Genomic DNA, 18,501 nt, shown 5'->3' on the forward strand with positions numbered 1-18,501 from the left:
TGGAATCTTTGAAGAAATAACAGGCAGGATAGACAAAGGAGAGTTACTTTGTTTACTTGGATTTTCAGAAGGCCTTTGACAAGGTACTGCACATGAGCTGCTAAACAAGATAAAATCCCATGTAATTGCAGGAAAAAAAATACTAGCATGGATAGTAGATTGGCCAACTGGCCGGAGACAAAGAATTGGAATAAAGGGGGCCTTTTATGTTTGGCTGCCAATGTGGAGTGGTGTTCCATAAGGATGGCTATTGGGGCAGCTTCTTTTCACATTACATGTAAATGATTTGGATGACAGAATTGATAGCTTTGTGGCCACATTTGCAGATGATGCAAAGATAGGTGGAGGGACAGGCAGTGTTGAGGAAGCAAGGAGACTGCAGAAGATCTTTGGCAGATTAGGAGAATGGGCAAAATGTGTGGTCTGCACTTTGGTAGAAGGAATAAAGGTGTAGACTATTTTGTAAATGGGTTGCATAGGGACTTGGGAGTCTTTATGCAGGGTTTCCGACAGGTTAACTTGCAGGTTGATTTGGTGGTAAGGAAGGCAAATGCAATGTTAGCATTCACTTCGGGAGGAGTAGAATATAAAACCAAGGGCATAATGCTGAGACTTTATAAAACATTGGTCAAACTGTACTTGAAGTATTGTGAGCAGTTTTGGATCCCTTATCTAAGAGATGTGCTGGCATTGGAGAGTTTCCAGTGGAGGTTCACAAGAATGATTCTGGAAATAAAAGGTTAATGTATGCGTGGTGTTTAACAGCTCTGGGCTGCTACTCACTGGCATCTAGAAGAATTAAAAAGGTATCTTATTGAAATCTATCAAATATTCAAAAGGTTGGATAGAGTGGATATGGAGAAGATGTTTCTTAGGGAGTTTAGAACCATCAGGCACAGCTTCAGGATAGAGGGACGTCCCTTTAGAACAGAGATGAGGAGGAATTTCTTTAGCCAGAGGATGATGAATCTGTGGAATTCATTGCCGCAGATACTGTGGAGGTCACGCCATTGAGTGTATTTAAAGCAGAGGTTGATATATTCTTGATTAGTAAGGATGTCAAAGAAAATGGGGAGAAAGCAGGAGAATGGGGTTGAGAGGGATAATAAAGCAGGCATGATGGAGTGGTGGAGCAGCTTGATGGGCCAAATGGCCTAGTTCTGCTTCTGCATCTTATGGTCTAATTATGGCACAGCAAGAAGCCATTCAGCCCTGAAGGCTCCCAGCAGAACGATCCCATCACTCATCTTCCACATTTCCCTGAAGTCCTGCAACTTATTCTATCTCACATGCCCATAAAATCCCCTTCCATTGTTTGTCATAACACAGCAACCACTTACCTTATCTGCAGGTCTTTCGAGTATAAAACAAAACGGGAGCACTCAGTGGAAACCTATGTACACCATCTCAGGGAGAACCTGCAAAGTGCGCACAGATTGCACTTGAGGTCCAGTTCAAACCTGAGTTTCTGAAATTGTGAGGTAGCAGCATTACCTACTCTATCTCAACATCACCCTGTTAGAACTGGACATGCTCTATTCTCCGAACATACACAAACATCGAGGCGGTTTGTCTTCATCTGTTTCTATCTTGCCAGCTCTTTGCAATATACCGACACTTTAAAATCTTGCAGTCCATTGATAAAATTAACCCTATCTAATTTCGAAAGTGCTGGTCCTCCCCAATTTAGAACAGCTCCTTTCCTATGAATTTTTCATAATGGTTTATATGCAGTTATACGCCACCTTGGTCAGGATACACTTGGAATATTCTATGCAACATTGGTCATCCCATTATAGGAAAGATGTGGAGGCTTTGGAAAGGCTGCAGAAGAGGTTATCAAGATGCTTCCTGGATGAGAGGGAATAACTGTTAAGCAGAGCGTGGGCACATTTGGTGTTTTCTCTGAAGTATCAGACACTAAGGACTAAGGTAATGAAGAGCACAGATAGGGTAGACAGTGGAATAAAGGGAAGGAGGTGGGGAACCATGTGGTGGTGATGAGCAGGTCATGGGGGTGGGGAAGGAGAGGGAAACGAATAAGAGGGTCACCAGTAGGAAGGAAAATGAAAAAGGGGTGGAGGTGGAGAGGGAAACAAAGGGGAATGGTTACTTGAAGATAGAGAAATTGATGTTCATGCCATCAGCTTGGAATTAAGTTGTTCCTCTGTTCACAGAGCAAGACAGTATGAAAGTAAAATTTTATTTTACTTTCATATAGCAGATCACTTTCTGAATCCTGCTTACGATGACCCGCATCTCAAAGGTTTAACATAATACATACACAAAATACTGTGGAGGTTGAAAAACCGTAATAAAGGCAGAAAAGATTTGAATTATTTAATGGGCCATGCAGCATTCACAAGGAGCAAGTCAGTCCTAATTGCTCAGAATGTCAGAAGTGCCAAACAAACCAAGCTGTATCAGTGCATTGTACTCTACTTCCAAGATTCATTCTTCAATATAAACCAAGCCAATACCAATGTTTCACAACTTGTGTATAACCAAGAATAAACTTCTAGGCAAATAATTCATACCTGCAGACTGCTATCAGTATTGGTGCATAATTAAGTAACTAATGGTTGCGACAAGACATTTAAAATTTTCTTGAGTATATTCACAATTTCTGAATTGTTTTACAAATGTGACAGATTTACTTACAATTCTTTTATTTATCTATTTTTTTCTGATGGGCAAGGAATGTTCCATTTCTTGGATTGACCAGAAGATTATTTCAGAATTCAGAAATGCCAGTGTTATAATATATCATTTTACCTAGCAACAGAGTAACATGTACATTATCTAGGCTACTCTAAGTGGATCACTGTGGCTTATCACATTCTAAACTTGCTTCTGGCTGTTGATTGAGTACTGGAGTTTCTTTGTTGGACTCTGAAAGGGATTTTTTTGAGAGGCAAGCCATTCCTTGACACTAAAACAAAAGGAATTTATTGACACCTACAGGGACGTTTAATTCAGTCATCATAGATTGTGCCAGCAACCATCTTGGCTGTGGACTCACCACTCAAAATTCAGTAGCACCCAAAGCAACACACACAAAATGCTGGAGGAACTGAGCAGGTCTGGTAGTATTTCTGGAGGGGAATAAATTGTCAACGTTTCAGCCTGAGAATTTTCATCAGGACTGGAAAGGAAGGAGGAAGAAGCCAGATAAAGAAGATGGGTCTGGAGTACAAAGTGGCAGGTGATAGGTGAGGGAGAAGATGAGTAGGTGGGGGAAGGGGAGGGGAATGAAGTGAGAAGCTGGGAGGCATTAGATAGAAAAGGTGAAGGGCAGAAGAAATCTGATAGAGTGGACCATGGAAGAAGGTGAAGGAGGGAAGGAGTCAACTAAGGAAAGGGATCGGCAGGTGAGGAGAATGGAAAAGCTAAAAAGGGAGCCAGAATAGGGAATGGAAAAAAAGAGAAGGGGAAAGGGAGAGAAATTACTGTAAGTTAGAGAAATCAATGTTCATGCCATTAATTTGGAAGCCACCTAGACAGAAAATGCAGTGTTGTTCCTCCAGTCTGAGAGTAGCCGCATAGCGGCAGTAGAGGAGGCCTTGCAAAGCTCTGTGCAGTTTTGCTTTGTGGGATGTGCAGAGGGAGTTGCACTGGGGATGGGGGAGTGGGAGGAAGAAGTGCAGTTCAGTGTTTGGTATGGGATGTTGTATCAGGGGGGAATAAGTAAGGGTCATTGATCACATGATCATGGATTCATACTGGGGGAGAGTGACTGGGGCTGTGAATAGGGCTCCAGGAAGTTTGCAGGGTCAAGAATTGCAGACTCAAGTGTTGAAATGGCTTATGGATTGAGGCGTTGGATGAAGAAAGGGACTGGTTCAGAATATAGCAGTGATCAGTGTATGAGAAGGGGTTAGACCACAAGTTGCAAACTGGGAACCTGGAGAATGCAGATAATCCCTAATCAGTCCCTGTTAGACTGATTATCCCCTTTATCCAGGGGTTCCCAACCGTTTTATGCCATGGACTCCTACTATTAACCAAGAGGTTCGTGGGCCCCAAGTTGGTGACCCCTTCCCTAGTCTCCTGTTAGTATCGGCTGATCTTACTCTCTCCTATTAAGAATCCCATCATCCCAAAGTTCACTCTAAGCACATACACTGGAATCCAATTGGAAATTCATCTTCTTCCTCACCAATCAATTGGTGCTCCAAAACATAATTTTCACCATTATAGATGTGTAATCAAATGGTATTTAAATTATTAACTAGGCTGAGATAATTTATTTTCATGACTAATGGAGTTGATTACTTAGGGTGATCCTCACAGGCTATGCATAACATTGTGATGAAACATTGTTGGTTTAACCCCTTGGGCTTCATGTTAGTTTTTGTTTCAGTGTGGTAGCTAGTTGTAGTTTCAAAGAACTGACTTGTCAGACTGTTCAGCTCAGGCATAAGCTGGCATGATCCCAACCCAGCACAACCAATCTGAAGCCAAACTAGGCCTAAATACGTATAAACACAAGGGATTCAGCAGATGCTGGAAATCCAGAGGAACACACACAAAATGCTGGAGGAACTCTGCAGGTCAGGCAGCATCTATGGAAAGAATAAAAACTCGATGTTTTAGGATGAGACCTTTTGTTAGAACTACATATACCAATAATGCATAATCTTTTCCACATCCATTCAGAGTCAAAGGCATTTGGGAAAAAAAGCAGAGCTTAAAAAGAGAATCTGGTACATAGCACATGCAGTTCTATTGATCAAGAACAGAGGTACTGGTTCAGGAAAGATAAGTAAATAGAGAGAAGACAAAGGAAACATTTAAAATCTGTGTCAATAGATACAAGAATGTTGTGAAAAATTACCCATGAGAGTCAATTTTTTTTTATTCAGCAAGGATTTAAGATTAAGAACTCATTGTCTTTAGAGCTGATGGCCACAGAATCAGTCAAAGCTTTTGGGGGGGAATGGGATAGATCTCTGTATGAAAATGATCTTTGGGGATAAGAGGAAGAGATCAGTGGAATGAGACAGAGTAAAATTTTGTACTAGGATCAGCATTGACTTGATAGACTGAATGGCCTTCTTTTGCGTTGTAACAATTCCATTACTTCATTCCATGATTCTGTGATTCTTGTAAGTGATCTGGCCTGATGTAAGTGACTGGAAGTCCACAATAAGTGGTGCACCTCAGGGATGAGAGGTGAGACCTTGTTATAATGACAGTATAAATGACTCGTAGGGGCTATGATTAGAAAGTTTGCAGACAAGACAAAAGTTGTTCATAGATGATGCAGGTGGTTGTCTGAGGATTCAATGGGAGATAGATCAGCTGGAAATTTGGGCAGAGAGGTGGCAAACTGAATATAGTCTGGACAATTGTGAGGTTTGCATTTCAGGTGGTCAAATTTTGGTAGGACACGTAAAGATAGAGACCTTATAAACATTGATGTACAGAGACACCTTGAAGTACAAGTTCAAAGCTCATTGAAAGTGGCAACATGGGTTTGTGGAGATGCAAAGAAGGCATCTGGAATGTTTGCTTTCATAGGCTGAGGCACGGAGTGCAGAAGTTAGCACACTTCAATTCCTACTGCTGTCTGTAAGGCTTTTCTACATTGCCATCATGACTACACAGGTTTCCTACAAGTTCTCCGGTTTCCTCCTACATTCCAAAGATGCACAATTAGGATTAGGGCTGGTACGTTGTGAGCATGCTATGTGGGAACTGAAAACATAGTGATACCTGGGACTGCCACCCCACCCCACCCCCCCAGTCACAGCACAACCCTTGCTGCATCACACCTCTGGTCCCAATGCTATGGAGTTTGTAGATTCTCCCTATGGATGACTGTGCTCCAGTTTCCTCTGAATCCCAAAGGCTGATAGGTTAATCTGCTGCAGTTATCCCAAGTGCAGATTGATTGTATAAGAGAATCTATGAGAGTGAACAAGCACAAGAGCGAGAATGGATTACTGGGAATACAATACAGAAGGAATGGCATTCCTTGGACTACACTGTGGCATGGTCTCAATGGTTTAAGTAGCTTCCTTAGTCTTAAAGCTTTAATGTTTGGCTTTTGGGATTGCTGAATGGTAAACTTCATTGTGTACTTCTGGAGGATATTTTGAATTAATAAATTGCTAATGCATTCACTATATGTGATACTTATAATCAGATGGCAAATTTGCCAAAACACTTGAGTATTTAGTTTATTTCTGGAGAAACCATGATGCTGGGCATGCTAATAAATATTGGCAGATCCACAATAACTTGGTAGTATTCATCTGCATAATTACCAATGAATTCACAATTTCTGTGATTGCATATTTAATATTTGCTCTGGTGAATTTCACTATGCCTTGGCACTGAAGTCCGAATGGGTTCCAGTGGTATAGCGGAAACTTGCTGGAACTTCTCATATTTAAGCCAGGACATCTATCTGAATCCCACTAGGCACTAGGTCTGTAAGATCCTCATTTTCTACCTGGGTGGAACAGACAAACAATGAAGCAAGTTATTCTTTTTCCGTTAATTGCCTTTGCTCTTATTTTTAATCATTTTAGCTAATTAATCTTTTTTAATATATTCAACTATTTTGATCATTTATTTCACTGTCAAGAAATTTTTGAATGGCAAGTTGAGTTAGTAGCATGGTAAAATTTTGACAGCTTTGACAGGTGGCGGGGCTATACTTTGCCGTCGATCGAGAGTTGTCAATTTGGGGGTGGGCTTTCCTCTGACCCGACCACATGATCGGATGAGGGGCTGGCTGTAACAACAGACTTTTTGATTGGGTCCAGGAAGCCTTTGTGCAGCAAGCTGTTATGCCATGGTGTCCAGGTCCCACTCAATGGACAAGAGCCATTAATACTGCCCCACCTTTTCAGCAGATCAAGCAGCATCTGTGGCAGGAAATGGACAATCAATATTTTAGGTTGCGACCCTTCAATTTGACTGAGAGAGGGCAGATAGCCGGTACAAACAGGTGAGGGGAAGGAGCGGAGCAAGAGCTGGTGAGTGATAGGCGGATTCTGCTGAGAAGGCGTGATAGGAAGATAGGCAGAGGGAAGGGTGGAAACAGTGACAGAGGCTGGAATAAATGATAGATGGAGGTGTCAAAAGGGGTACAGAAGATGGAATCTTGATAAGTTAGGAAGGTGAAGCAAATAAGGAAGCTGTGGTGGGTAACTGGGGAGGGAAGCCAGTGGGGAGAATGTGTGGGTGATGGGTAGATGGAGCGGATGGAGAAGGAAGAAAGAAACAGGGTCATGAAAGACTAGGATGGGTGTAGGAGGAACTGGGTAGATCAGAAAGAGAGAAAATGGACAGATGGGGCAAATTCAGTACTCATTTTGTTGGACTGTGGACCACACAAGTGGAATATGAAGCGCTGTTCTTCTTTTGCCTCAGATTCCAACATCTGCGATCTCCTGTGTCTCCATTAATACCAGGAGCAGGTACTGTATATAGATGAGATTCTGGCTGCATCTTTGAGAAGGAACAGCCCAGAAACAGATACGCACTTCAATATCCTTGTTGTTCAAATCATTTACTGCAGCATTTTATAGTATTTTAATGATTTATACAAATACATATTTTAATTAGTTACATTAATTTAATTCATTCTTTAATATCTCTTACAGAGTCGTTTAAAAGATAAAACATTTGTCAATGGGAGATATCAAATGGCAATCAGTACATTCTAAAGTCAGGGTCTCATGACCTGGCATGTGATGCCCAGTCATTTCTTAATCCATGCCCCGCCTAATGTGTAAAGAAGGGCATTTGGTGCTCTGTATTTGAAAAAAATGTCAATACTAAGTTTAGGCAATGCACGATGGCTGAAAATGAAAGCTAGTTAACCAACATAATATTTGACATTATGTGGTGAAGCTCTCTCGGCATTCAATGGGTTAATGTTAGCTAATGATGGAGCCTACCTGTGCTGGATTCAGCCCGCTGCCCAAGCTTAACACACCTCCCACCTCTTCTGAATGCATAAGGTCAAAAGACTTGCCTTATTACAACGGGCTGACAACACGAGGTGAACTGTGATCAAAACAAATAAGCCTTGGATGGTGGATTCTGAAACCCTGCGTGTATAATGTGTTGTTAGCCTTTTGACACCTTGCTTTCTGGAATACATTGTGGACTTTTTGCCAATGTCTCTGAATGAGATATTTAAGAACTAGTCAACTATTGAATCAATTATAAAAGCAATTAAAACACCATAAAAATGTTTAGAAGTGTAGAATAATTCAATCGTGCGTGCACCTGTCTTTGCCCATGGGGTTTCCACCTGAGTGCTAGCCTGCATGTAGAGGAAGCAATAGTGAAACAGTGTCAATGATTACTGATTGGGGTTCAATTCCTGCCACTACAATATAATCTTCTATATTCTAACCTCCCTGGATTGAAGCTGAGGGAGACAAGTGCAATGCATACATGGACCTTTTCCTTAGCATTTCAGTGCTCTGCTCTTGAATCCAGCAGCAAAGCTTAAGATCAGGTATCCCATCAGCAATGTAACACACAAAATGCTGGAGGAATTCAGCAGGTCAAGCTGCATCTATGAAAAGGAATATACAGTCAATGTTTCCTGTCAATACCCTTCATCAGGACTGGAAAGGAAGGGTGAAGAAGCCAGCATAAAAAGGTGCGGGGGGGGGGGGAAAGAGTACAAGCTAGAAGATGATTGGTGAAGTCAAGTGAGGGGGTAAGTAGGTGGATGGGAGAGGGAGGATGAAGTGAGAAGCCGGGCGTTGATAGGTGGAAAAGGTAAAGGGCTGAAGAAGAAAGAATATGATAGGAGAGGATAGAGGAAGGGAAGAGGGAGGGGCACCATGGAGAGGTGATAGGCAACTGAGGAGAAGAGGTAAGAGGAGAGCCAGACTGGAGAATGGAAGAAGAGTGAAGGGGGGAGGTAGAATTAATAGGTAGAAAAATCAATGTTCATTCCATAAGGTTGGAGGCTGTTGAAACACAACCATCATAATATGTCAGCTTTCACACTAGCAAGTACATATCAGAGATAGTCTGAGCCAGGAATAGCTGACATCTGGCTCAATTCACTGATAGAGGCACTGTGTGCTGCCTTTGGGGTTGGACCTACGAGAAGTTACCGATAACTGGACATAGCAAAAGGTGAGGACACCTTCACCTCACTGCCCAATTCACTAAATGGAACCCAATTTGCTCGACATTCTTATCCTTTAGAAACTTAGAACAAAAGTCCTACCACACTTCTTCCTGTCATTTACCAATGCAAGTGACAATTAATTTTATTCCAGATATTTATTCCTGAAAAACTCCCCTGCTACTGATGTCAGATCACTTGTCTGAAGTAACTGGAATTATTCCTTTCCTCATGTTAGCAACCTACAGAGCAAATAATATATAAGAAATGCTAATTCCTCTGGGTCAGGGAAAGTTGAATTTCATAAATATTTAATACTGGCAGCCCCATTATTTTTTGCAAAATGTTATTTCTCAAATATAATTTTAGCACAACGTTCAGCAAGAGAAAAGCAAACTGCTGAATGGTATGCTTAATCAATCAGGCAATGCTTCGTACTCTTTGAAGCTTTATCCTAATTTTTACTTTTTGTAGGTCTATCAGCTAATGAGTTAGGCTTAATCCAAAGCCTGGCTGTTTACATCCATTTACACACAGGCCAGAGTTCTTAATGTACTTTCAGCAACGTTTTAGACCTCAGAAACCTGCCAGCCTCCTAAGTCGTTATTATCTATCCTGAGCTGTTTAAATAACAAATTAAATGCACATTCCGAACATGGGTTAGCAGAAGGTTTGTTAATTAAAAAAAACAGCCCTGATCTCTCAGATTTTGGTGGAAAAATAACTCTTCGGAATCAGGAATATTATAACTGAGAGATGTTGAGAAATTTGTTGCTTTGCGATAGCAGTACAGTGCATTATATTAAAAAAGTATATACATTGAAATGATATATAAAAGAATTAGTTCATTGTTGATGAGAGTGAAGTTATCCACGCTGGTTCAGGAGCCGGACGGTTGTAGAGTAATAACTGTTTCTCAATATGGTGAAGTGCAACCTAAGGCTTCTGTATCCCTTTCCCGATGGCTTTTGTGTATTGTGTTGCTGCCACATACAGTATACACTCAGTGCTCACTGTATTAGATACCTCCTTTACCTAATAAAGTGGCTACTGAGTGTATGTTCATGGTCTTCTCCTGCTGTAGCCCATCCACTTAGAGTTTCAATGTGTTTTGTGTTCAGAGGTACTCTATTGGAATGTGTGGTTATTTGAGTTACTGTCAGCTTGAACTAGTCTGGCCTCTGACCCCTCTCATTAACAACACATTTTCACCCACAGAACGGCCACTCACTGGATTTTGTTTATGTTTCTTGCACTATCCTCTCTAAACTCTAGAGACCATTGTGTGTGAAAATCCCTGGAGATCAGCAGTTTCTGAGATACTCAAACCACCCCGTCATTCCACGGTTCAAGTCACTTAGATCACATTTCTTCCCCATTCTTATGTTTGATCTGATCAACAAAAGAACCTCTTGACTATATCTGCATACTTTTATGCATTGAATTGCTGCCACATGATGGGCTAATTAGATATATGAATCAACAAGCAGGTGTACAGGCGTAGCTACTAAAGTGGCCATTGCGTGTGTATCAAAAGCAACACATACAAACTGCTGGAGGAACTCAGCAGTCCAGACAGCATCTGTGGAAAAGAGTAACCAGTCAACGTTTCAGGCCAAGACATTTCATCAGGACTTGTGTACTCATTTCCATAGATGCTTCCTGTTGAGTTCCTCCAGCATTTTGTTGCATTGCTTTGGATTTCCAGCATCTGCAAATTTTCTCCTGACTGTATATATGTCTTTTCCTGGGGGTGCTTGTGAAAGACAACAGAAGATAGTTCACTGTTGCTGAGTTTGCCAAATTCTTCCGATTAAGTCAAGGCTGGGTACACAGCTCCACATGACCCATCTTCAAATAGTTTGGCAGAAAGGGCAGTTTAAAGCACAATGTATGGGCAAAAGAAAGGGGGTAGGAAATGAAACTTAGAACAGAAGTTGCAAGCTTCTTATTTTATAACTGGAATATATACAACTGGAGGACAAGCATCCATGGAATTATTGGTGGAGAGGCTTGTCAAAATCCATTTGGATTTGGCGAAACCAGAGATATGTGTTGTAGAACTGTCTGGTTGAATTTACAACTGGTGGAAAACAAGCCAGAGATATTCGCTGCCAAGATTCACCCCTGGATGAACAATTTTGAATTGCATAAGTTTGAATAAAAATTACTTCCTGTAATGTCTACCTGTCCCCCTTCTCTCCTTTTCCATTCTCCAGTTCAGCTCCACTCTTCCCCCTTCTCCTCACCTGCCCATCACCTTCCTTTGGTGCCCCTCTTCCTCCCCTTTCTCCTATGGTCCATTGCCCTCTTCTTTCAGATACCTTCCTTTTAAGTCTTCCACCAACCACCTGCCAGCTTGTACAATTATTGGTGGAGAGGCTTCTCTTCCCTTTTTCTTATTCTGGCTACTGCCCTTCCCTTTGCAGTCCTGATCAAGGGTGTTGGCCCAAAACGTCCATGGGTACTGCCTATCCTGCTGAGTTCCTCGAGTATCTGAAGAATGTGTTGTGTTTATCAGCCTGAAAAAGGACACATTTACTCAATTGAATTTTCAGGCATACTTTCCAGATCAATGATCAAGAGGTATTTTGGTGGAAGGTTAAAGGTTCCTTCCCATTGTCTGGAATGATGACAATGGTCTTACATTGTGAAGTTACAAATTGGACAGACCAGCCTATGTAGCAGATGCAGAATTCCTACTTGGAACATGGGTAATTTAACCAGGATCCCAGATGCAAATTATTCTCCCTTTGGAAAGTACAAACACTATATTGATGAAAGGAACTGGTGAAGAAAGTTACCACCAAATAAACAGGAAACAGTGTAGGTTTAGTGGTGAAAAAAGGTCACTTCTGTAATTTATCAGCACTCTAAGTACCTGTGAAAACCTACTCCAACTTAAATCAATGGCTCAGAACTAATTGGGTAAAGGCACATAGTTATAACATTGCATAGGTTAAGATCTATGAATAAGAGCTTAAAAAGGCAGCATCTATCATTAAGGACCCCCATCGCCTAGGACAGGCTATCTTCTCATTAATACCATCAGAGGAGGTACAGGACCCTGAAGACACACACTAAGCATTTTAGGAATAGCTTCTTCCCCTCTGCCATCAGATTTCTGAAAGGACATTGAACCAACCCATGAACGTTAGGTAACCTTAACCTAAAGAGTTCAACGTCCATGGTGTTGGGTTGTGGACTACCTGGCGGAATATGAGGTGACGTACCTCTCGTTTTCTTTGGAGCAGCAGGGACTGAGAAACCTGATAGAAGAATATAAAAGTATGAGAGGCAGGGACAGGGCAGGCAGTCAGAACTTTTAAAACAAGTTACACGTATCAAATACTAAAGAACATACGCTTAAGGGAGGGAGAATGTTTAAAGGAGATGTGCGAGGCAAGTTATTTTATTTTACAGAGATTGGTGGGTGCTGGAATGTGCTGCTTGGGTGGTGGTGAAGGCAAATAGAGCCATTTTAGAAACTCTTAGATAGGCAAGTGAGTGTGCAGGGAATGGAAGGATAAGCATATTGTGTAGGCATTATTAGAGCAGTAGGATTTATTCAGCATGTTCCTGCATGCCTATCATATAGTAGTGCCTCAGTATCACCAGCTCACATTTCATGCAAAATACATTTGAAGAAATTTATTGGCAAATGGAATATGCAGTGAAATACAACTCATTCCAGACTTTGAGTTAAGCTTAAACTGAAAAATTATTTTCAATGTCACTGAAAACTTGGCTTAAACACACACTACTTATCTGTCTAATCAGGGTTGGCAAATTCATTCAAATGAATGGGGCTATTGTAGCTAAACCAGCCATGGGTGACACGAAGTGGAGGGGCCACATGTGAAGCATATCCTGCTCCTTTTCTCAAGATAGTAGTGCTGCCTGTGTCGAGTTTGTACGTTCTCCTTGTGATTATGTTGAATTCCTCTGAATGCTGCAGTTTCTTCCCTCAATCTAACATCGTACAGGCCGGTAGATTGAATTGCCCAGTGTGTAGGAGAGGGGTATTTTAGTGTGGTGAGAATAAAATGGAAATGGTATAGGATTTTGAAAATGGGTTATTGATGGTCAGTGTGTAACTGATGAGCCAAAGGACGTGTTCCTGTGCTGTATCCACTCTATAATATTCCTGTCCCAACACTGCGTCAATGTCGAGTCCAGTGGCAAAGCAGCAGATCAGATACACTGAGCCTGATGCAGAAAACAAGCTGCTGGAGAAACTCAGCTGCTCGAGCAGCATCTCAAGTCAAGTTTATTATCATGTGCACAAATACAGTGAGATACATTACCATTAAAAAGTACTTCCCTCAGCAGCAACACGGGCACGTTGGTACAGACAATACCCTGCATGTAAATTAAACACAATATTATTTATTTATATTTAGAGATAAAGTTTAGAATAGACCCTTCCGGCTGCTAAGCTGCACTGCCCAGTAACCCTTGACAATCCCGATTTAACCCTAACCTAATCACGGGATAATTTACCATGACTAATTAACCAGACCGGTATGTCTTTGGACTGTGGGAGTTAATCAAAGGATCTGGAGAAAACCCATGCATTCAACGGGGTGGACAGAGACCCCTCACAGAGGTCACTGGGACTGAATTCCACACTCCGATGCCCTCAGCTGTAACAGTATTGTGCTAGCCGCTATGCTACCGTGGCACCCGTTATACCACACAGTAGAAAAAAAGACTGTACAGAAGCAAGACAGTAGAAGATAAGTTTATGGTAGCACAAGAGGTGGTCTGTAGTGTAACATTGCTGAGGTGGGATCAAGGTTGTGCAGGTTCCTCAAGTGGTGTGGGTCTTCAGGCGTGTGTACCGACTGCCTGAAAGCAGCACAAGAAAGGGGCACTGCCCCGATGACAGGAATACTTGACGCTGCCTTCTGGAAACAGTGTGTACTAGAGCAGCTGTCGTTGACAGGGAAAGATATGCCCATGATAATGCCCATATGTTTCAGCCACCTTCTCCAGGGCCGTGCTCAATACTCTCTGCAGATTCTACCGTTCCTGTATGCTAGAATTGCCATGCTAGGGCATAATGCAACCAGTCAGGTACTTTCAAAGGGAAAGCTGGTGATTGGGGTCAAGATTCTGCAGCCGGTACTGATGCAGGGTCTCAAACTGGCTCCACAGATGCTGTCTGATCCACTGATTTCCCTTAGAGGTTTCTACAATTGCAGTCCCTTGTGTCTCCAGCCATCTCTGATCTCCAGCTCATTTAGTATCAATGCACAGAAACATAAAATGGAGAAGGAGCAGGATATGCAGCATCTATAGAGGGGCAGCACCTCCCTGAAGCAATATTCACTCTTGCAGTAGAAACAATCAGAGGTGAGTGAACTTCAGGCCTTTAGCTGGAACAAATATCTAACGTTTTCCTACATGTTATTTTGGCAGGAAAGAAAAACAGCATCTTGTTGCACAAGGTGCAGAACGACCTCAACTCGGGTGCTCTAAACTATCAGGAGAGCGAGATCATTCAGCAGATCGTGCAGCACGACCGGGAGATGGCGCAGAGCGTGCAGAAGCCGGCAGCCGCCGTCTCCACACCAGCACCGGTCATCTGGACGCCCCTGGTGCAAGCGCCACTGCAAGCGGCCGCCGCCACCACGTCGGTGGCCATCGCCCTCACTCACCACCACCCGCGCCTCCCCGGGGGCATGTTCCAGCCGCCGCTGTCCATCCTGGGTTCCCTGGGGCAGCAATCAGGACAGACGCCGAGCCAGCTTAAGAAAGCGCAGCACCCCGCCTCCACCCCGGGACCTTCGTCGGCAGGCTCCCCATCCGCCACCCCATCTCAGCTGCAGACCCCCCGTGCCGAGTCGCCCTCTGCTGCCCTGTTCCAGACCCACCAGCTGGCGGGTGGCTCGTCCTCCTCCAGCGGCCTGAGCCAAATGCAGCAGCTCGGCGCTTCCTCGCCCACCGGAGGCTCGACTCGCGTGGCCCCGGGAGGGGCGCCGGCCGGCCGGGGGCAAACGCAGCGCTCCAGGTCCGGCTCCGGCTCGCCTTCTCCCAGCCTGGGGCAGCTCCAGCAACTTCTGGGCAGCTCGCCGGTCTCCGCCCTCCAGTCCCCCGCCTTGGGCTCGTCCTCCCCGGTTTTCGCCCGGATCCACCACTCCTCGCCCGGCCTCACCCTCCAGCCGGCACTCAAGGCGGCGCCGGTGAACAGTGGACACCGTCACTACGCGGGCAGCGCCCAGCCTGTTGGGCTAAGGCAGTGTCCCCAACGGGCAGGCAGCTCACCCTTGGCCAGCCCTAGCCAACTTGCCCAAGCCGGAGTGGCTTCCCCTCTGCCCGGTTTGAGCCACCTGCCTCAAACCGCCGCTAGAACCCCGTCGCCGCACTTTCCAAGGCCACAGGGAGGCGTAGGACAGCTCATGAGCCCCGTGGTCCAAGTCCAAGGGGAACAGCTCAGCCATTCAGCCGCCGGGTCGCTGTTACAGCACTCGGGCAGCAACGTACCTTCGCCCTACATCCCCCACGCTCCGAGCCCCCCGCTTCAAAGTCCGGGCGCTACACGAACATTTCAGTGCGACCGCCCGGATGGGTCAAGCTCCCCGACTGCTCTCCTCTTGCCTCAAGCCCCGCTCCAGCAAATCGTTACTGTCAAAAGCACGCAGCCGATGGGACGCCTCACGCAGGACCTTAAAATGATCTCCACGTCTCAGCCTTCTTTGCCCCAGGAGTTGGCGCAAGCGTTGCATCGGAGCAGTCCTTCCTCAGTAAGGGAATCTGGGGGGAGCTTAGCGACATTTTCTCGGGCTGGACGCCCGAACAAACCTTGCAGCTCCATCTCTGAGCGTATGACTCTACCCAAGCAGATGTCTTCAGGATCTTTACCTCAACCGCAAGGACAAATACCGGGAGCATCTGTAGCTAATTTCCCAACGTTACCTAAAGACAAAACCGTTCCCCGGAAGGGATCAATAGGCTTTGGTTCCGATTTGGAATCTGTCCGATCTAAGCTTCCTTCTAACTTGTGAGGTTAAGTGAGGAACTAACAGGTCATGTATTATATATAACTCTTCTTCTGTATAACTGTGATTTTTTTAGATAATCAGTTAATCTAGAGATATAGTTTTGTGTCATATTATTTTATAAAGTTTTTTCATACGTTGAGAATGGATAATTGATAAACTGCGTAAACTGATGAAGATGAAGGAAGAACAGCCTCTTGCCACATTGGAACTAATAGAAGGATCATAGGAACACTAAAATATTATTTTGTTTGAAAGAAGTAGTGTAGCTAATGACTCTTGTAGCTTCATTAAAGGTCAGAATCATTGAACAACATCAATTGGAAGAATAATGAATCCAGAGACAGGACTTAAAGTAAGGTGAATTCAATAAATATGAATCAATGAATACTGTTAGATCTACAAGAGTGGGAGAAGATCTCTGTTCTTAGACACTTGGAGTGGTCAGAATGTTCTGGGATACCATTGTAACTGATATGCAAAATGTGCGTCAGCTAGGGTCAAGACAAGGAGAAGGTCAGCTCGGTCATAACGCAGATGTACTCTGCACACAACCAGGAGTCAAACACAGTAAAATCAAAACATTTTGTTTATTAATTATTTATCAGAGTATGTGGATGTCACTGGCAATGCCAGTATTTATTTATCCATCCCTAAATGTCACTGAACTGAGGTGTTAAGAGTCAGCGACAATTAGTGGGTCTGGAGTTATGTTTTCCTTCCCTGAAGAGCCTTAGTTATCAAGTGCATTTTTATGACCATTGTGATTTTATTTAGAGATACAGCACAGTAACAAATCCCACCCAACAAATACACACCTCCAACTACACCTATGTGACCAATTAACCTACTAACCTGTACTAAGCATTCCCTAGTAATGCTGTCCAGCTCTTCCTTTGCTACGTTGATGACTGTTGGTGCTGCTTCATGCACTCATGCTGAGTTCATCAATTTCATCAACTTTGCCTCCAACTTCTGCCCAATACTTAAATCCACTTTGTCCACTTCTGACACCTCTCTTCCTTTTCTCAATCTCTCTGTCTTCATCTCTGGAGATAAATTGGCTCCCAACATATTTTATAAAACTCCCAATTCCCACAGCAACCTTGATTATACTTCTTCCCACCCTGTCTCCTGTAAAAATGCTGTTCCTTTTTCTCAGTCCTTTCATCTTGATCACATGTGTTTTCCTTTCCAGGACAGCAGAGATATCCTTCTTCAAAGAATGGGGTTACCCTTCCTCCATTATTGATACTGCCCTCACCTGCATCTCCATACGTGCGCACTCCATCTTCCCGCCACCTTAACAGTGATAGAGTTCCTCTTGTCCCTACCTACCACCCCGTGAGCCTCTCAACTTGTGCCATCTCCAATGGGATCCTATTACCAAGCACATTTTTTCCTCTTCCCTGCTTTCTGCAGCCATCTCTCCCTCCATGATTCTCTTGTCCATTCATCTCTCTCCACTAATCTCCCAATCAGCACGTACGTCTGCAAGTAGCCAAAGTGCTACACCTGCCGTTGAACTCCTCTTCACCTCCAGTCAGGGCCCCAAAGAATCCATCCAGGTGAGGCAGCACTTTGCCTGTGAATCTGTATCCAGTGCTCCGGATGCAGCCTCCTCTACACTGGTGAGATCCACCATAAATTGGGGGACTGCGTTGTTGAGCACCTCTGCTCCATCTGCCAGAAGTGGAATTTCCTGGTGATAAACCATTTTAATTCCAATTCCCATTCCTGTTCCGACATGTCGGTCAATGGTCTCTTCTTGTGCCATGATGAAGCTGCTCTCAGGGTGGAAGAGCATCACCTCATAATCCATCTGAATAGCCTCCAACTGGATGGCATAAGCATCAATTTCTCCTTCTGGTAAAAATGTTTTTCCCTCCCCTTCCCACTTCTTCTATTCCCCTTTCTGGCCTTTTACCTCTTCTCACTTGCCTGTCACCTCCCCCTGGTGTCCCTACTTCTTCCCTTTCTCCCCATGATCCACTCTCCTCCCCCATCAGATTCCTTCCTCTCCAGCCCTTTACCTTTCTCACCCACCTGGCTTCAATTACCACCTTCTATCTATTCTCCTTCCCCTCCCCCCTCCTTTTAACTCTGCCATCTTCCCCCTTCATTTCTAATCCAGAAGAAGGGTCTCGACCTGAAACGTTGACTGTGCACTCAGTTCCATAGATGCTGCCTGACCTGCTGAGTTTCTCCAGCATTCTGTGTGTGTTGCTTTGGATTTCCAGCATCTGCAGAGTGTCTTGTGTTTATAACCCACTAACCCGTACATTTTTCGAATGTAGGAGAGAACCAGAGCACTCATAGGAAATCTACATGGTCACAGGGAGAATGTACAAACTCCTTACAGACAGCGGTGGGAATTGAATCCTG

General features: G+C 43.8%; 1 protein-coding gene across 1 annotated transcript in view; it reads left to right on the forward strand.

The window, feature by feature from the left end:
- The window catches only part of hcn4 (hyperpolarization activated cyclic nucleotide-gated potassium channel 4), a 494,535-nt gene extending 479,068 nt beyond the window's left edge, over positions 1–15,467 (forward strand). The window contains exons 8-9 of the mRNA XM_073025811.1: positions 14,537–15,342; positions 15,444–15,467. Coding sequence (XP_072881912.1) covers positions 14,537–15,342; positions 15,444–15,467 — 830 coding nt within the window. The remainder of the gene's footprint in view (positions 1–14,536; positions 15,343–15,443) is intronic.
- Positions 15,468–18,501: the final 3,034 nt, after the last annotated feature.

The sequence above is a fragment of the Hemitrygon akajei genome, chromosome 21 (assembly GCF_048418815.1).
Source record: "Hemitrygon akajei chromosome 21, sHemAka1.3, whole genome shotgun sequence".
Classification (NCBI taxonomy): Eukaryota; Metazoa; Chordata; class Chondrichthyes; order Myliobatiformes; family Dasyatidae; genus Hemitrygon; species Hemitrygon akajei.